This window comes from Cavenderia fasciculata (genome assembly GCF_000203815.1).
Source record: "Cavenderia fasciculata unplaced genomic scaffold Scf_Dfasci-G-o-80e12.f1-5, whole genome shotgun sequence".
Taxonomy (NCBI): Eukaryota; Evosea; class Eumycetozoa; order Acytosteliales; family Cavenderiaceae; genus Cavenderia; species Cavenderia fasciculata.
The window spans coordinates 207,600-225,771 of NW_004457735.1; the positions used below are offsets into that span (position 1 = coordinate 207,600).

Below are 18,172 nucleotides of genomic sequence, written 5' to 3' on the forward strand. Positions count from 1 at the left end.
ATACATGCATGTTATGTTAATTTAAATTAGTTTAAATTTGAGGAGCAGGAGGTAAATATTTGGATAAAAGGGTAATTATTTTTGGAGCGTCTTCACCTTGTGCCATTGTTATTGCATCTCTTATATTGGTGACTGTAAATGTTTGTTGTTGGTTGTTATTATTATTTGATATTAGAAAAGATACAGTTGTGAAATGATTGTTTGCAGCAGCACCACAGAGAGCTATTGATGTACACCCTTCTGTACGACTATTGAATAGGTACTCTACTATATTTACAAATCCATTCCGGCTGGCTCCATCCACAGCTATAGTGGTACACCCTTCAGTTCTATTTCGATGTAAATAGTCAACTACACTGAGGTGACCATTAGATGCAGCCCAATCCATAGCAAACTGACTACACCCTTCACTTCTATTTGAATTTAGGTATTCTACAACCGATAGATACCCATTTTTTGAGGCGGCATCCAATGCTCTAATAGAGCATCCTTCAGTCCTGTGAGTATGTAAATACTCCACTACACTTAAATGACCATTAGCTGCAGCTCCATCCATCGCATCTTTTGTGCATCTACCACCTGCTCGATGCAATCTATCTACCACTGTGAGATGTCCATTTTCAGATGACTTGTTCATTGCTCTACGTGTAAATGTTTCTTTTCGATGTAGTAAATACTCTACCACTGATAGATGACCATGTTCCGATGCCAGATCAATAGCATCTGTTGAACATCCACCCTTTCTTCTTAGTCTTCCATACAGATATTTAACTACCTCTACGTACCCGTTACTTGCAGCTAGATCAATAGCATGTTTGCATGTCAAGTGAGGATACGTCTTTATGAGGAATTGAATAATATCCAAGTTTCCAACAGCCGCCACTTTATCGAGTATATCTACACTGTTATCGGCGGTGGATAACTTGAATTCTCGATGCCATCTAAGTAGATGTTTGAGTGTTGGTAGTGTTGCATTGGGATGATAACAGAATCGTTCTATATCCAAATCAGAACGATTTAAACTCTTTATATGTTGTTTGAGAAAGTCAAATGGCATAGCATAGTGAGCTATGAGACGATCTAATGGTAGAGTATTCCCTTTTCTCCATTTATCTGGTTGCAACCTATTCTCTCTACTACACAGATCATATATATGATTAAATATAATCCGTTGTAAATATTTAATTCTAAATATTATTATAAATGTTGTTGTTGTTGTTACTATTTTAACTTGTTGCATTCTTAAAGATGAACACACAAATAATAATAATGAAAAGATTGAAAGCACATTTAAAAACTGAGAAAATATTTATAAATCATATGTGGACAACATTAGAATTCTAATGTTTTAGTAAATGTAATAAATATAAACATAAATATAAAAACAATCAAATTATGTTTTATAAATAATAATTAAAGTTTATTTTGTTTTTGGAAATAATAAATAAATATATATTTGTGGTATTTATTATAAGTAAATAATTATTTAATAAATATTAATATTAATTGTTTGTTGTTGTTGTTGTTGTTGTTGTTGTTGTTGTTGTTGTTGTTGTGTGTTGTTGTTGTTGTTGTTTGACTATTAATATTACCACTGGTGTTAGACATCAACATTATTATTATTATTATTGTAATTTTAATTGTTTGTAATTCTTGAGCCAAATGATTCAAAGTTTTGTCTTAACCCTTCGAAATCGAATGGAATTGGGTGGACTACTTCTGTATTATTATTGGTATGAATATGTAAAGGACTCGATGGACCTTGTTTTTGTGGAGTAGAAGGACGTTGGTAGGGAGATGGGGGACGTTGATAGGGAGATTGAGATCGTCTATAATTTAAAAGACTAGACTGCTGTTGACTTTTCGAAGCTACATCTGGATGGATGTTACTTGTTGTTTCTGGTGAGAATTGGTGGTAGGTAGATGATGATGGTGATGATACCTTTTCACTTGCAAATAAATTCGGACTACCATGGGTAGATGAAGCATCTGACATAATTATAGTGTCTGGTGCTTGTTGGAAAAAAGATGATGATGATGATGATGGTTGTTGTTGTTGTTGGTGTTGTTGTTGTTGTTGTTGTTGGGTTGGTTGATAAATTGGTCTAGCGTTTGAGTTGTTATTCATTTGATTATGATGTTGATTATGAAACATCAATTGTTGTTGTTGTAGTTGATATTGGTAATTTTGGATTTGTTGGTTGTATTCTGCCGCTGATGAAGAAGAAATTTCATTAAATTGTGGGTATGGTTGAAATTGTGGTTGTAGTAATGGAGTGGGTGGATATGGAGGTGTAATTGATACTGATATTGGGGATGATGACGATGATTTGGGATTTCTTGGTTGTTGTTGTTGTTGAGGTTGTTGTTGTAATGATACTACAGCCACTTGAGTAGGTGACTTGTTTCTAGAAGATGATGATGTTTGTTTAATTATAAAACCATCATTTATATCATCATGATGTTTACGTCTGGAATGACCCTTGTCAGAGAGAAAGTGTCGGAGTATGATGGAACTGTCTTCAACATTTTGGTCATTCTCTGACGAGAGACTATACTCAAACATTCTCTTTTGGCTCTGTTCATTATGAAGTGTCATCATCTTTTTAAATCCAATTACATTTCCAGTTTGAGTCTTTAGAATTTTGATTTCTAAAAAAACAAAAAAAGAAAAAGTAAAACAAAAAAAAAAAAAAAGTAATTCATTAATCTCAATATTACTCTCTATGGAGGATCTTTAAATTATATATATAGTCTATTTACCATTTTGTTTCCATTCACCATCTTTTGTAGTACGAAATAACTTCTTTGATAGAAATGAGAATTCCAATGTTGCAATAATATGGATTTCTCCCTCTTCTTTTTGGGTGATTGATTTTGGATGGAAATAGTTAGTAAAAAAAATAATAATAATAATAATTGGTTGTTTCTTTTTTTTCTTTTTTTTAAATAATTATTTACCCACAACCTCATCAAGAAATGATCTTTCAGTGATGACTGGAATATTTAAAGAGTTAAACTGGATGGTTGTAGTAGAGTTTTTTGTGTTTTTAAACAACCGCAGAATTTCAATATATTCCAAATCTTTGAATCTTTTGGAAAGGGTGGCAACCATTTTGGACAACAGAAGAATCGATTCTCACCTAGGTGTTGTAGGGATATAGGTAGGTAGGTGTGACCACACAGCCACAACTTTAAAGTTTTTAAAAAATAATTTAAGATGATAGGTAGGTTGTTTGGTTTGGTTGGGTTTGGTTGATTGGTGATTGATTAAATATATAAAAAAAGCAAAAAGGCAACGACCAATCAATTAATTGCTTGGTTGTTGTTGGTTTATATATATTTATATATATATGTAAATAAGAGAATATATATATATATATTTATATTTAAATGATCGATCACTACCACTGATGATGGTGATGGATATAACCCATTCTCTGCTGCTGCTACTGCCAGCCAGCCAGACAGACAGACATTGTTAACTTCACCAACCAAAAATAACATATTGTTGGAACATTTTTAAATTTTGTTGTTTGGTTGGAGATGCGCTTGCATCAATTCAACTTTCATGTGGGTTGTAATGATCTTCGACAGTATCTGATGAATATAATGATTGATGAATGGTATGCACCATGTGGATTCACATCATCAAAATTCTTATACGGAATTGACCATCCAATTCAGTTCTAATTGACTTGTTGTTGGGTGCATGTTGCGGTTGTGGTATGATGATTGGTGTTGTTGTTGTTGTTGTGGAAAACTAACCTGATCAATCCCTTTGAGTGTGCGTGATGGTGATAGTAGGTGATTGAAGCAAAAACATGTTTTTGTTCTCCTATTCCTCCTATTACTCACCTTGTTGTTGGGTGTGTGTCTGCGTGGTTATGTGAATCATTATATTATGTTTGGTCATCTTCACCTTTATCATCATCATTTTCTTGTTCTTGTATGGGTTTTGCTAAAAATACCCTACCCCTCCCCTCCTCCTCCTTGAATATTTTGATTGGTTCCGCACCCACATTTTTGAATTAAATGATTTGGGTGAAGTGTTGAGTGTGAAAAGCATTTTCATGATCCCAATTTTTTTGATTGATTGATTGATTGGGAAACACCCTAATCAACAATCAACCCACCACTACCCAAAAGAAGTTGAAATGCATTAATGATACAAGCTCCTCCAAAAAGACATCCATCCATCAATAAATAACCTGAAAACACCTAATTTGTCCACACATTGATCCTTGTAGATCTATTCTTCTCTCCTCTCCAATGTTTTATAGATGGTTTAAAAAAAATCATTATTAGATTCTCTTCTTCTTCTCTTCCTCTTCTTCTTCTTGATGACAATGAGATTGATGATATTTGATGATGCAAATGATGATGCAAGAGAGGGGAGTGATGAAAGAAGAAGATGATGATAAATGTGAAGGTTTGGTTGAACAATCAGTTTGTTTCTCTATATTATCTTGATCATCTGATACGTGGCTAATTGTATCCCAAATTTAGCAGTGGTTCAACCTACCTACCTACTGGAATTACGATTATTATTAATATTCATTTTCAACAACAACTTTGAGAAAAAAAAAACCATGGTTTATCTTTCCATCATATGATAGGTTAACCCAGTGCCACTCACCATTATTATTATGGATGATGACAATATTGCCAGGAGCATTCAGCAGCACCATTCTGTGACATCCGTAATGCTTCTTCCTTGTTCCTGTTTCCTCTTCTTCTCTTTGTTCTGTGTTTTGTGGGGGGGGTGAAAAAGGAAAAGGTAAGGTTTGGGAAGGGTTCTTTCAACATGTTGGTGTGTTGATGGAGGTTTTCAATATTGATTCAATTATTAAAAATAATACGCCGTATAATAATAATAATAAATATTCATAATAATAATAATAATTTTGATTTTCCAAGATGAATATATCACAACTGTGTTGTTGAGTAATCTGATTTGTACAAATTCAGTCGCACTCTTGTTCCACTATAATTGTTATTATTATTATTATTATTATTACTCGTCGTGGTTGGTTGGTTATTTTAATATATGTATAATGTCAACACCACTTTTAAAAAATTGGATCTTGTAAATATTCTAATATTAATATCTATAGATAATATTCCACTTGTTTGTTTTAGAATAATCTGTGTTTGTGATGTTTGTCGATGAAAAAGTTTCCATTTATATATTATTTGTTTAAACGTAAAAGGTAACTACCAACTACCTTTTATCCAAATAAGGGTGAAGTAGTGAGCATTGCAATGTTGTTGGATGGTTAAATGATATCATCATCTTGCAAGATAACAATAATTACTACTAAAACTAACAAGTCAGTAGCATTAGGTTAGGTTACATTTAATACAAGCAACAATTGACATGATGATGATGATGAGGATGATCTTCTTCTCCAATCATGGATAGACTCGTCAAACTTGAAGGGGCAGTACTGGTTCTGCCTATCAATCTGTAATCATCATTCACAATCCAGAACAATGAATATTAGTTACCTACCTATCTACCTACCTACCTGACTATCTGTTTATTCATCTTCAATGAGTTTTAACTGAATATAGAAAGAAGAAGAAGAAGAAGAAGAAGAGTATGGAATAACAAACTATAAATACCGTAGTATTGCTTTCTTTATACCATCATCACAAAACTAAAACTAAAACTACTAACTACTAAAAAAAACTTAAAGTACTACCTCCTTCTCCTCCTCCTCCTCCTCCTCACCACCATTAAAATGTTATTCAGTAAGTATACAAATACAATACATTATATTCCATCTTTCTAATATTTGTTCTATTGTAGAATCTATGACACAACTATGTAACTTTCAACAAACTACTACTATGAATAATGACTTGTTGAATAGTTCCTCTACTACAACTGCTACTACATCACAACAAGGAGTGAATAATATTGCTTGGATGCGTTGGAGATCTAGATACTAATATAGTTATATTCACTCTCTGTCTCTCTCTCTCTCTCTTCACCAACTTTTGTCGATCATCTTTCGTACAATATATGCTAAAATTGAATTTCTTATTCTCTTCTATCTATCTATCTTTCTCTTTGTGTCATCATATATTATATCACTAGTATACAAATAAATACATCTTATTAATATTTAAATTCTATAAAATACACTTCGAAGCACTTATAAACTTGAAAAGCTCAAATATGGGATGGAGTAGGAGCAGGTGAGAAAAAAAAAAAAATAATATTAATCTGTTTTTTTAGACGAACGAGACTTTTGAAAACATCTCCCTCTCATGCTCTAATGAGACGAAAGTAATTACTTTACGCGACAAACAAACAAACGATCACACGTATTATTAATTAATAATATTATTCATACATATTCTTCTTACTCTTGTTATTATTACACACACACATATATATATATAATATCACAACACAAGAGAAGAGAAGAGAAGAAGATGGATAGTTTCTTTGCAAAACCAAAACCTTCGAGAGGAGGAGGAGGAAGAGGTGGCTCATCATCAAGAGGTGGGTCATCCTCTAGAGGAGGCTCATCATCAAGAGGTGGAGGAGCTGTCGCAAGAGGTGGAGGAAGAGGAGGTTCATCGAGAGGTGGTTCATCATCCAGAGGAGGTGCAGGAGGAGCCATGACAAGAGGTGGAAGGGGTGGTTCGTCGAGAGGTGGACCATCAAGAGGTGGTTCATCTAGAGGTGGTTCATCGTCAAGAGGAGGACCATCAAGAGGTGGTAGAGGTGGACGTGGAGGAAACAATAATAATAATAGTAAAAAGGATCAACCACAGAAACAACAACAACAAGAGGATGATGACGATGAAGATGAAGAAGAACAAGACAGCGACAATGAAAATACTCAAAATGGAAATGGAAAGAGATATAGAGATGATGATGATGAAGATAATGAAGATGAGGAAGATGAAGAAGATGAAGAAGAAAAACAAGAAAAACAACAACAACAACAACAACAAGAACAACAAGAAAGAATGATGAATCAACTTGTTGATGAAGAAGAAGAATCGGTCGATGAAAAACGTATTAGAATCGCCAAGGAATACTTGGCAAAGATTAGAGAAGCCAAGGGAGAGTTGGATATGGATAGTGCCATCAAAGACGATTTGCTCAAGCAACAAGGAAGACACGCCCGTCTTGTCAAAGACACTGTCCAAAAATTAAGTATCACCGACAAGAACATCACATTGCTCAGAGGTCACGATCAACCTGTCACCTGTATTGCCATCAGTGATGATTTGAAATATATATACAGTGCTTCAAGAGATTGTATTGTAAAATGTATGTATAAACTATATATAATCATTAAATCATTCTTTTCCGATTATTAATTCAATTGTTTGTTTGTTTGTTTCTTTTTTGTTTATTTTAGGGAACATGGAAACTCTATTAAAGGAAAAGAAAATACGTGCAATTTATACATCAAAGAAAAAGAAACGTGATGAAAGAGAGTCAATGAGAAAGAAGAAACAACAACAATACCAAAAACAACAAAAACAACAAGACAAGCCAGTCGTCCAAGACGAAAAAGATGACAAGGTTATTGGAAGTGACAAACCTGCTGTTTCCAATGGATCGGGAGAAGACAAACAATATACTGATAGTTATACTGGACGTATATTTGCAATGGCGTTGAGTGACGATGGTACATTGTTGGCAACTGGTGGAGAAGAACGTGTCATCAAGGTATGGGATACCGCCAACTTTAAGTTGTTGGAGACATTCCGTGGCCATCGTGATATTGTTAGTGCTTTGACCTTTAGAAAGGGGACACATACTTTGTATAGTGGGTCACACGACCGTACTCTCAAAGTATGGGATCTCGATCAATTGGCATTTGTCGATACTCGTTACGGCCATCAAAGTCCTATCCTCGCTATCGATGCATTGTCAAGAGAGAGATGTATCACTGCCGGTGAAGATAGATCCTGTCGTATTTGGAAGATCCCCGAAGAAACCCAACTCATCTATCGTTCCCATTCTCGTCCAATCGACTGTATCTCCCTTCTCGCCGAAGATCACTTTGTCTCTGGTAGTCAAGATGGTGCCATCTCGCTCTGGAACGTTAACAAAAAGTCACCCATCTATACCCAAAACAAAGCTCATCCAAACGGTCCCATGCATTGGATCTCTTCAGTTGCCTGTGTCAAGTTTGGCGATCTCGTCGCCTCTGGTTCATGTGATGGTCATATTAAACTTTGGGGTATTTTTGATACTAAATTAAGATTAGTTAATACTATTCCTTTGGTATGTATACTACAACACAACATAACATATAATATAACAACAAACATTTACTAACTTTGTATTATTATTATTTTTTGAAAATATTATATTTTTAGAATGGATTTATAAATGGAATGGAATTTTCAAAGGCAGGAGATATGTTGGTAGCAGCTATTGGACAAGAACATAAACTTGGAAGATGGGCAAAGATCAATACTGCCAAGAACGGTATTGCTATTGTTAGATTGGATGCATGTCAAGAAATGAAACCAATCCAAGAAGATGAAGTAGAACAACCTGAACAACCTGAACAAGACGACCAAGAAATGGAAAATCAATCTGATCAAGAAGAACAAGAACAAGAACAAGAAGAGGTTGAACCACAACAAGAAGAACCACAAGAAGAAGAAGAAGAAGAAGAGGAAATAGATGAGGAGGCATTAGAAAAGGAATTAAAACAAGATGACGATGAAGAAGAGGAAGAGGAAAATGACGATATTAAAAGACAAGTAGCCGACGAAGATAATACTTTATATATGGGTAATAGCAAGGGTAAAAAGTCAATGAAAGCACTTGGAGGCTTAAAGAAACAAAAATTAAATAATAATAATGGTGGTTTTAAATTATTATCGTCAAAGAAAAAAAAGTAAAATAAATAACTAAATAACATAAATAATAATAATAATAATTTGGCTGGATATATTACAATTTATTTATTTACAACTTTAATATTTATATTTATATTTTACTTGTCTCTTTCAATACTACAAAACTCGACACAATACTTTGAGAAAAAAAAAAAAGATGAATTGTTAATCAACCATTAATGGAATTAGGTAATTCCGATGAGAGGATGATGGATGATTGATTGATTGATTGATTGATACATACTCTATAATCAGTAGCAGATCTCGAAAAACATTTCAATAAAATAGCCATTCCCTGTCGATTGGAATAACATTCAGTTTTTGCATGTGTATAGTTTTGTGAACATAGATGAATACATGGTTGCAATGTTGCTGGATCATATGAAGATCTATGGTTATTATTATTATTATTATGATCATTTATAATATTGATTTTGGTATCTTCTTCAGAGGATGAGGATGATGATGGTGGTGGTGATAAGGAGGATACATCGACGATGACGGCAGGAGAGGTATTGGTGATAGATATAGATATTGGATCACATACTACAAATTGTAAAATGATAAAAACCATCAACAACAATCCTATTTTTAAAAGTCTTTTGTCTAGACTACTTTGAGTCTTAGTAATCTTTGTCGATTTCATATTTGTTTTTTTTTTTCCTAGGTATAGATAGAAAGAGTGTGATTAAATATTATAGAACCATAGAATAGATGAATATGTGTTGTTCAAAAGTAGAATTGAAGAGAATAAAAAAGAATATTAAATTTAAAATATTTATATCATTTTTGTAACTGACAGAGCCATCCCCCACAGTTAGACAACAACATCAAACACACCACCCTCCTCAAAACACATGCTCCTCACACCCCCTCTATGTGGCACAATGTGACCGAGTGAAGAGAAAAAGCCATCATACCCATGCCAATACATATATATATATTCGACAAAGTACTTCGTATATCATTTGTTAATCATTTTTAAAAAAATCTATATGTAAAAATAATAATAATAATTATTATAAGATGGTTTCCAAAAATAATAAATAGTACAACGAAAGGATGACAGTTACCAAAGCAAAAGTGAGTCGACTCTACACCAAAAATTATTTTTTGATCATCTGTCTGTCTCTCTGAAAAAGCAAGGATTTCATTGAATTTCTGATGTGTTGTAACTTGTGAGTTGAACCCTAAAATAGGCAAGCAAAGAGATGATGACATGTTGGATGCAGCCTTCTATATATGAACGACGACAAAACAGAACAACAAACAGCTATGAACATTTAAATAAGAGTGTTTAGTAGTGAGTGCAAACATGATCTTATCGTAAAATAGTTGTTACTTTAAAACGAAACCATCTTCTTTATAACCATCCATCATCATCATCATATTATTTATTATTTATTTGTTCACCAAGAGAGAGGTTTAATTAATTTTCGATAAGACACACTTCATTGAGTTTCCATCCCCCACTCGACACAGCTATCTACTCACCAGTTTTTATTAAATCATCATTAGCATCAGCATCAGATATATATTTATATTTATATATTTATACTTTTATATATTAGATTGTTAAGAGTAGGGTTTGGTCAAATTTAATTTAATTTAAAATTACATAACGCGATCGAGATCGGTCTTGCCTACCCTGTAACATTATTATTATATTATTATTATTATTATTATATTAGTCGAGTGTATCAACAGATAGAGATAGAGAAAGAGAAAGAGAGATAAGATAATCAAAAATGGTATTCTCAGCAGTCAAGAATTTTGTTGGTATGTTTTGTACAAGAGGACTATAAACACCTGTCTAGATAGATAGATAGATGGTCGATTGGCTATATTTAGAAATATGTAATATTAATGTGATGTTTGTTTGTTTGTTTGTTTGTTGATATGTATATGTCTTGTATAGAGAAGAACCAAGATTTGGATAAAAGAATTAGTAGTTTAAAAGGAAAGATTAAAGATAGTTTTCAAGTACAGATCAATACGAGTAGTGCATCGTTTGGTAGTTGGGGAGGTGGTAGTTCATCACCGGGTGGAAGTGGAGGAGGCAACAAGAAAACAAAGAGAGATCGTGCCTATCAACTCAATTTTGAACAATCACTACATCAATTCCTTCCTCCACCTCTACCAGTATTGGCACAAATACAAAAGGATGCCATCATGAAGCAGGTACCCGTTGTCACAGACTATGCAATCACACCATTTTCATTTTATTTTGAAGAGATTGAAGAAGCCTATCCAGTACCCAATGCTCTGGTAGATGAAGATGATCTACCTCAAATACCAGAACCGTCAGAGGGAATGCATCCATACGGGTTTGACACGGTTCAATACAATGCTCGAAAAACTTCCTCACCAGTCGAAGACGTCAAACCAAACTTTCTCAAAGGTAATCCTAATCCAATGAAAACATTCAATCAAACTGCAGAACTTGAACGTGTACTTTCTTATCAAGACCTCGTAACACGTCTCAATTTAAATAATGTAACTTATATTTGTATTGCCGATTATCCCCTAACAACTAAAACAAAGAAATTATTATGGAAAAAGGTAAAAAAAAAAACTATTAAAACAAACTATATATATATATATATATCTAATTACATTACTTACTAATTTACATTTATTTTTGTTTAGATTCAATTATGTCCATTAATTGAAACATTGATTTTAAAAAATGTTGGTATTGGAGGTGTACATAAACAAATTAGACTTCCAAATTTAAGATTCTGGTATGTTTATATTTTAAAACAAAAAAAAAAGAAAAAAAGTGACACTAATATTTTATTTCTATTTATTTTTATTTATATATTTTAGTGACTTATCACAAAATAGAATTAAAACATTAAGATCAATTAGAAAGATTACAAAATATTCAAAATTGTTGGAAGTATTTAATTTGACAGGAAATCCATTGGTTAGAGAGGGAAGTGATTATTTCCTTAGATTACATGCAGCTTTACCAGTGTTGGAAACCATCTCACAGAAACAAACACCTGTAGAGGACCGTATCAAGGCGATCACCTTTTATGGTGGGACAGTGGAACGTGGCAAAATCGAACATGTACGTTGGGCATTGAATTTGGACAATGTACCAGATATTCGAGCACTCAGACCTGTACATCCAGGTTGGTTGCCACAGAATTTGACACAACTCATCATGTCCAATTCACAGATTAGATACTTTTACGTTGGTAATATGGTGTCGTTGAGGCACTTGGATTTGAGTGGCAACCTCATCTATGAAATCACAACGGCCGGGTTTGAAAAATGTGATAATCTATCGGTACTCAACCTGTCCAACAATGTGTTGCTGCGTATGGAGATGCTCAATGTATTCGAGTTTACACCATCGTTGCGTAATATCAACTTGCAGGCCAACCCTCGCTTTGAAAACTATCGTATGAAACTCATTTATATTACGCGTAACATCAAGGGAACGAATCGTGCGACGGGTGTGGTGCAGATTGACGAGGTGCCAGTCACACGTGAGGAGCGTATTCGGGCAATCGAGCAGTTTGAGCCGGCCGCCAACGGCAGCGGCGGCTCCAACACGGCATCGATCTTTAGATGGCGGTTGCTGCTGATCGAGCGGTTCGGACACAAGCAGCTGCAGTCGATCCCCGACTATTTGACGCGTGTAAAGTGTGCGTCGTTCCCCAAGTCGGCGCTGTCGCTGTGCGACGTGTCGATCTTTACCAATGTGCAGATTGTCGACTTTTCAGGCAACCAACTGACCGCCTTTACGGGATTGGCGAATCTCGCCAAGTTGCGTATACTCTATCTGCACGACAACCCCAATCTCGAGACCAACTCGGTGCTCGTGCAACTGGCCAATCTCGAGCGTCTAGAGTCTGTCTCGTTCTTTGTCAACGACCCTTCGCACTCGCGATCTACACTCTCGAAAGAGTACCGTGCGCGACTCCTCACCACGGTCATTGCCAAGAACCGCAACCTCATGTTGATCGACAGCACACCCATCTCGTATCTCGAGCGTGTCGACGCATACACCAACGCCGGGTTCCCACGTGAAGTTGTTGAAAAGTATCGCTTCTTTTTGGCGTTGACGGTCAATTGCACGATGCACTTTAACCGAGAGATCCAACCCGACCAAGTCGAGATTGGCAAGCAGTACGACCCAGTTGAAATCACCGGTCTGCGTCGTCTGCGCGACTGGCACCTCACCAGCGAGGCATGCAACTTTTCCTACTTTTTCAACGTCACCGATATGGATCTCAGCAACAATCTGTTGGTCGATATTGCCAATATCGGCCTGCAGACACTCGTCAAGCTACAACGACTCTCTCTCATCAACAACCAGATCCAAACACCCATCCCCATCGTCGCACAGATTCTCGATCAACTCGTCAGTCTCGAGACATTTGCCATTCGTGCAAACCCCATCATGCAGTCTCCCACAGACCGTCTTGCGCTCATTGGCAGTATGGCCACCATGAAACAACTCGATCAAACCCTCAAAGTAATCGATACAGAGATTACCATCTTTGATAAAGTTGAAGGTTGGAAGGTTGCTGGTGGTTCAACAAGAGATGCTGAAACTTTTAAATTATCTTATATTACTTCTGTTAAACAATTAAATCTTTATGAAAATACTGTATGAAATAGAAAAAATAGAACAAAAAAGAAAAAAAGAAAGATATATTCTCTAACCTTTTTATTTATTTATTTTTAGTTGGTAACATTAGAATTAGCAGATTGTTCATTGGAATATTTGGATCTAACACCATTTATTAATTTAAAGGCATTGTTGTTACCAAACAATCGATTTTCAACAATGGATCAATTACAATCGTTAAAGACGTTAAAAGACCTGTTTGCACTCGATCTTAGATACAATGAATTAAAGTTTGTCGATGATATCAAAGACCATGTGTTGGCACTGCCGTCACTCCAAGTGGTTGGATTGATGGGTAACCCCTTCACGGCCAAGAACGACTTGTCCAAATACAGAGTTAAACTATTATCACATATCACGCCATTATTCCAAACTCATCGTTATCCACTTTGCATATTAGATACTACCGAAATACTTCCTGAAGAAATCACAGAGGCTGCTACCATTGCTGCCAAAAATAATAACAATAATCATCATCATCATCATATCACCACCAACACTGTTACGACAACATCAACAAATAGTTTAAATTCAAATGGATCATCAAGTGGAAATGGTATCATCAACAATAACAACAACAACAACAACAACAACATCGTTTCAGAAGACAAAAAAGAACTTTCATTCAATATTTCTATACTTCGTCGTGCTCTTTTCGTTTCTCCACCTGAATCACTCACTGAATTGGATCTTGGTAGTTGTGGACTTTCCCATTTATTCCTTCAAAGATTCCCAAATCTTGTTGTTTTAAATTTATCTGATAATTTAATCTCTGATAATAATCTTAAAGGTAAAAGAAAAAAAAAATAGAAATAATTTGTTATTTATATTAATATATGTATTTATTATTTTTAATTTAGAGAGTGGAATTAATGTATTACAATCATTAAAAGCATTGGATATTAGAAACAATAGATTAAAGGATTTGGGAAATCTTGGACGTGTCATTGATTTATTGAATCTAGAGATACTCTTTATCGAAGAGAATACATGTTATGACAAGGACAACGAAAAGGATAGAATTAGATTCTTTAAGAAACTAACAAACACCAAGATACTTGGTACAATGAAATTCTTGAATGGAACTGCCATTACAACTGTAGATGTTTCAAAGTTTGGTAAAACAAAAAGAAAATAATCAAATATTCAACAACTTTTGTACAAATAATAATAATTAATAATAATAATAAATACAAACAATATTACATAGCGTATATAATTTAAATAATCGTTTAATATTCCTATATTTATTTAATTAATTTCTTTAATTATTGCATTCTTGAACCCAAAGCAAAGAATTTAATTTGATTATCTAATACTTTGTAATGAATTGGTTGAATGATATCAAGTGAATGATTTGTTTGATTCTTTTGAAGGAATGATATTTGACCATCGATATCTTTAGAATAACCAGTTTGAAGTGAATTAACCATAATAGTAATATCTGATTCATATTGTAATAATTTAAAGAATGTATCATCATCATTACAATCTGAATGGAATAATACAACTATACTACAATTCTAAAAAAAAAAGAATTAAAAAAATACAAATATTAGTAACTAAACATAAACATGGAATCATTTGGATATAATATATATATATATTTAGTTTTACATACTTGATTATCATTTACATAACTATGAAGATATTGAATTAAATTTAATATATCTAAATTATAATTATTTCTATTATTATTATTATTATTTTGATTTTGTTGATTGTTATTTGATAAATTATTAAATGTATTTAAAATATTGATATTATCAATGATAAAAGTAGTTTGAGATAAAGGATTATAGTTTAGACGTTTTTGATGATCTTGTGTAAAGAGAGTATAGATATGTTGAAGGAATTGAGAGAATGTTGGTTGATTGTTGAGTAGACGAGTGATTGGGAATGGTTGAAAACCTTTAGAGATGTTATCGAGTGTTGGTTCCTCTTCTACACCTTCTTCTTCCATTTGTTGTGCGTGTAAACGATCTATCCAAGAGTATGGTGATGATGACATTCCATTGATAAAGCTAAACTTGTTCTTTGCGTTTTCATTCTGTAGGTTGTATCCCAACTTTCGACCGACACTATTGTAATGATAGAAACTTTGATTCAGTGCCAACAAACATACTCCACTATCTGATTGCTTTGAACTAGCTTGCAATAAATGATGAATGATGAATGATCCTTCAGCTTGAAGTGTATCTGTCAATACTATAAGCTTTCCTACTGGTATTGATGGTTTTGAATTGTTATCATCTTGTTGTTGTTGTTGTTGATTATTACTCTTATACCAATTTAAATGACTAAATAAATCCATCCTTATATAAATATATATATATAATCTTATATTCTTTATTATTATTTGATCAAATGAAGATAAGATGAATGAATTAGAAAGGGTGTTTGCAAAAAAGGCAAGAAAAATGTGTTTGAGAGGTAGACCTTACGTTTGTCGTGTCGCAAGTAGTCATTGTCATTATTAATACCCCACAGATACTACACATATAATACGTATAGATATATAGATAGATAGATCATGATAAGATTAAATCAATCTATCAATCTAACTAAAAGATTGATATCTTCATCATCAGTATCATCGTCAGTGTCAACAAAGTTTAGTGGAAGTGGTCTAAGTCAATCATATGTTAGAGACACAAACATTCAATATGAATATAATATAGATAATAGAATAGTAAAGAATAATAATAATAATAATAATAATAATAACATACTCAAATCAAATACACCATTATACATTGACAGAAATACAATTAAATCAACAACTAAATATAATTATTCTTCAAGTATGTGTTTGTTTGTTTGTTTGTTTGTTTACTTTACTTTACTTTAAAGTTATTAACTTTTTTGATTCTACTTTTATTTTCTAGAAAAGGGAGGACCTATAAATAAACAAGGAGTAGGTAATGAAAGAGTAGCATTATCATTGGTATCGGTACAAAAGAAATTAGAGGATGGTAGAGTATTGTTAAAGGAGACTTCATTGTCATTTTTCGATGGATCAAAGATTGGTTTATTGGGAAGTAACGGTAGTGGAAAGAGTACGTTGATGAAGATTCTGGCTGGTGAAGATACAGAGATTGATGGAGAGGTGTTGATTACCAAAGGACTGTCAATTGGCTATTTGGCACAGGAACCAGAGTTGGATCATGACAAGGACGTTGAAGGAAACATTTTTGATGGTCTATCAGAGGAAAAGGCAATCTTGGACGAATATGATGAAATCACTGATCGTTTGGATGAAGAAGAGTTGAGTGACGCCGAGAGAAAAAAGTTATTGGTCGACCACAAAAGATTACAAAACAAGATTGACAAGGAAAAGTTGTGGGATTTAAAGAGAAAGATTGCCATTTCGATCGATGCACTCAACTGTCCGCCAGGTGACAGCTCAGTCGATACATTGTCGGGTGGTGAGCGTCGTCGTGTCGCATTGGCACGTTTGTTGATTGCTAACCCCGATATCCTCTTGCTTGACGAACCAACGAATCATTTGGATGCTGAGAGTGTCGCATGGTTGGAGCGATTCCTCAAAGAGTATCGTGGAACCGTCGTTGCGATTACTCACGACCGTTACTTTTTGGATAATGTCGCTGGTTGGATTTTGGAGGTGGATCGCGGTAGTTTGATCCCGTTCAAGGGCAACTACTCGGCATGGTTGGCACAAAAAGAGTCGCGTCTGGTGGCCGAGACGAAAAAAGAAGAGGCACGTAAAAAGGCACTCAAACGTGAACTCGAGTATCTCAGACAGGGTGCCAAGGCACAGACTAAAAAGAATAACGCGCGTATCACAAAGTACAACGAGTTGGTGAGCTCTGCACCGGAAAAGTATCGTGAACCTGGACGTATTGCCATCCCCCCATGTCCGCGTCTCGGTAACTTGGTGATAGAGGCCAAGGGACTGACACACGAATTCGACGGACGCACATTGTTTGAAAACTTATCGTTCAACGTCCCACCTGGCTCAATCGTCGGTATTATCGGACCCAACGGTAGTGGAAAGTCTACACTATTCCGTCTGTTGACGGGTGACCTCAAGCCAGAGACAGGAACCATCAAGATTGGTGAGACTGTTCGAATGGGTCATGTTGCACAATCACGTGCATCGCTCGAAGACGGCCGCACCATCTTTGAGGAGGTGGCCGATGGCAGCGACTATATATCAATGGGTGGTTACCAAGTACACGTCCGTGAATACTTGTCACAATTCAACTTTAAGGGTGTCGAGCAAGACAAGTATATCGGATCGCTCTCTGGAGGTGAGAGAAACAGAGTTCACATTGCCAAGATGATCAAACGTGGTTGCAACGTACTATTGTTGGATGAACCAACCAATGATCTCGATGTAGACGTACTTCGTAACCTCGAGAACTCATTAGAGGATTTCCCAGGCTGCGCAGTCGTTATTAGTCACGACCGTTACTTTTTAGATCGTCTCTGTACGCATATCATCGCATTTGAAGGTGGTTCCAAAGTACATGTTTTCGAAGGTAATTACACTGAATACGATGAAGATCGTACTCGTCGTTATGGTAAAAGATCAGATGCTTCATCAAAGAAATTTAAAAGAATTCTTTAAAAACTAAAAATAAATCGACTGATTGTTCGCTACCAAGATGA

At 34.7% G+C, this 18,172-nt stretch overlaps 8 protein-coding genes across 8 annotated transcripts; 4 read left to right on the forward strand and 4 right to left on the reverse strand.

Moving 5' to 3' along the window:
• Nucleotides 1–31: 31 nt before the first annotated feature.
• On the reverse strand, nt 32–1,240 carry DFA_04902 (uncharacterized protein; the record flags this gene model as incomplete). Its single annotated transcript, XM_004360566.1, has 1 exon — nt 32–1,240. The coding sequence occupies one exon, from the start codon at nt 1,238–1,240 to the stop codon at nt 32–34; it is 1,209 nt and encodes a 402-aa protein (XP_004360623.1).
• A 396-nt stretch (nt 1,241–1,636) lies between these two features.
• Nucleotides 1,637–3,115, reverse strand: DFA_04903 (uncharacterized protein; the record flags this gene model as incomplete). The annotated part of the gene is made up of 3 exons (XM_004360567.1): nt 1,637–2,652; nt 2,764–2,859; nt 2,962–3,115. 3 exons carry the CDS (start codon nt 3,113–3,115, stop codon nt 1,637–1,639), a joined length of 1,266 nt encoding a protein of 421 aa, XP_004360624.1.
• Nucleotides 3,116–5,747: 2,632 nt separating this feature from the next.
• On the forward strand, nt 5,748–5,958 carry DFA_04904 (uncharacterized protein; the record flags this gene model as incomplete). Its single annotated transcript, XM_004360568.1, has 2 exons — nt 5,748–5,757; nt 5,816–5,958. The coding sequence occupies 2 exons, from the start codon at nt 5,748–5,750 to the stop codon at nt 5,956–5,958; spliced, it is 153 nt and encodes a 50-aa protein (XP_004360625.1).
• A 489-nt stretch (nt 5,959–6,447) lies between these two features.
• Nucleotides 6,448–8,892, forward strand: DFA_04905 (uncharacterized protein; the record flags this gene model as incomplete). Its single annotated transcript, XM_004360569.1, has 3 exons — nt 6,448–7,297; nt 7,389–8,263; nt 8,359–8,892. 3 exons carry the CDS (start codon nt 6,448–6,450, stop codon nt 8,890–8,892), a joined length of 2,259 nt encoding a protein of 752 aa, XP_004360626.1.
• Nucleotides 8,893–8,987: 95 nt separating this feature from the next.
• On the reverse strand, nt 8,988–9,535 carry DFA_04906 (uncharacterized protein; the record flags this gene model as incomplete). Its single annotated transcript, XM_004360570.1, has 2 exons — nt 8,988–9,026; nt 9,134–9,535. The coding sequence occupies 2 exons, from the start codon at nt 9,533–9,535 to the stop codon at nt 8,988–8,990; spliced, it is 441 nt and encodes a 146-aa protein (XP_004360627.1).
• Nucleotides 9,536–10,637: 1,102 nt separating this feature from the next.
• On the forward strand, nt 10,638–14,675 carry DFA_04907 (uncharacterized protein; the record flags this gene model as incomplete). Its single annotated transcript, XM_004360571.1, has 7 exons — nt 10,638–10,668; nt 10,808–11,451; nt 11,539–11,633; nt 11,719–12,302; nt 12,753–13,516; nt 13,595–14,327; nt 14,398–14,675. The coding sequence occupies 7 exons, from the start codon at nt 10,638–10,640 to the stop codon at nt 14,673–14,675; spliced, it is 3,129 nt and encodes a 1,042-aa protein (XP_004360628.1).
• Nucleotides 14,676–14,805: 130 nt separating this feature from the next.
• On the reverse strand, nt 14,806–15,851 carry DFA_04908 (UPF0405 family protein; the record flags this gene model as incomplete). Its single annotated transcript, XM_004360572.1, has 2 exons — nt 14,806–15,060; nt 15,159–15,851. The coding sequence occupies 2 exons, from the start codon at nt 15,849–15,851 to the stop codon at nt 14,806–14,808; spliced, it is 948 nt and encodes a 315-aa protein (XP_004360629.1).
• Nucleotides 15,852–16,070: 219 nt separating this feature from the next.
• abcF3 (ABC transporter-related protein) lies at nt 16,071–18,131 on the forward strand (the record flags this gene model as incomplete). The annotated part of the gene is made up of 2 exons (XM_004360573.1): nt 16,071–16,341; nt 16,426–18,131. The coding sequence occupies 2 exons, from the start codon at nt 16,071–16,073 to the stop codon at nt 18,129–18,131; spliced, it is 1,977 nt and encodes a 658-aa protein (XP_004360630.1).
• Nucleotides 18,132–18,172: the final 41 nt, after the last annotated feature.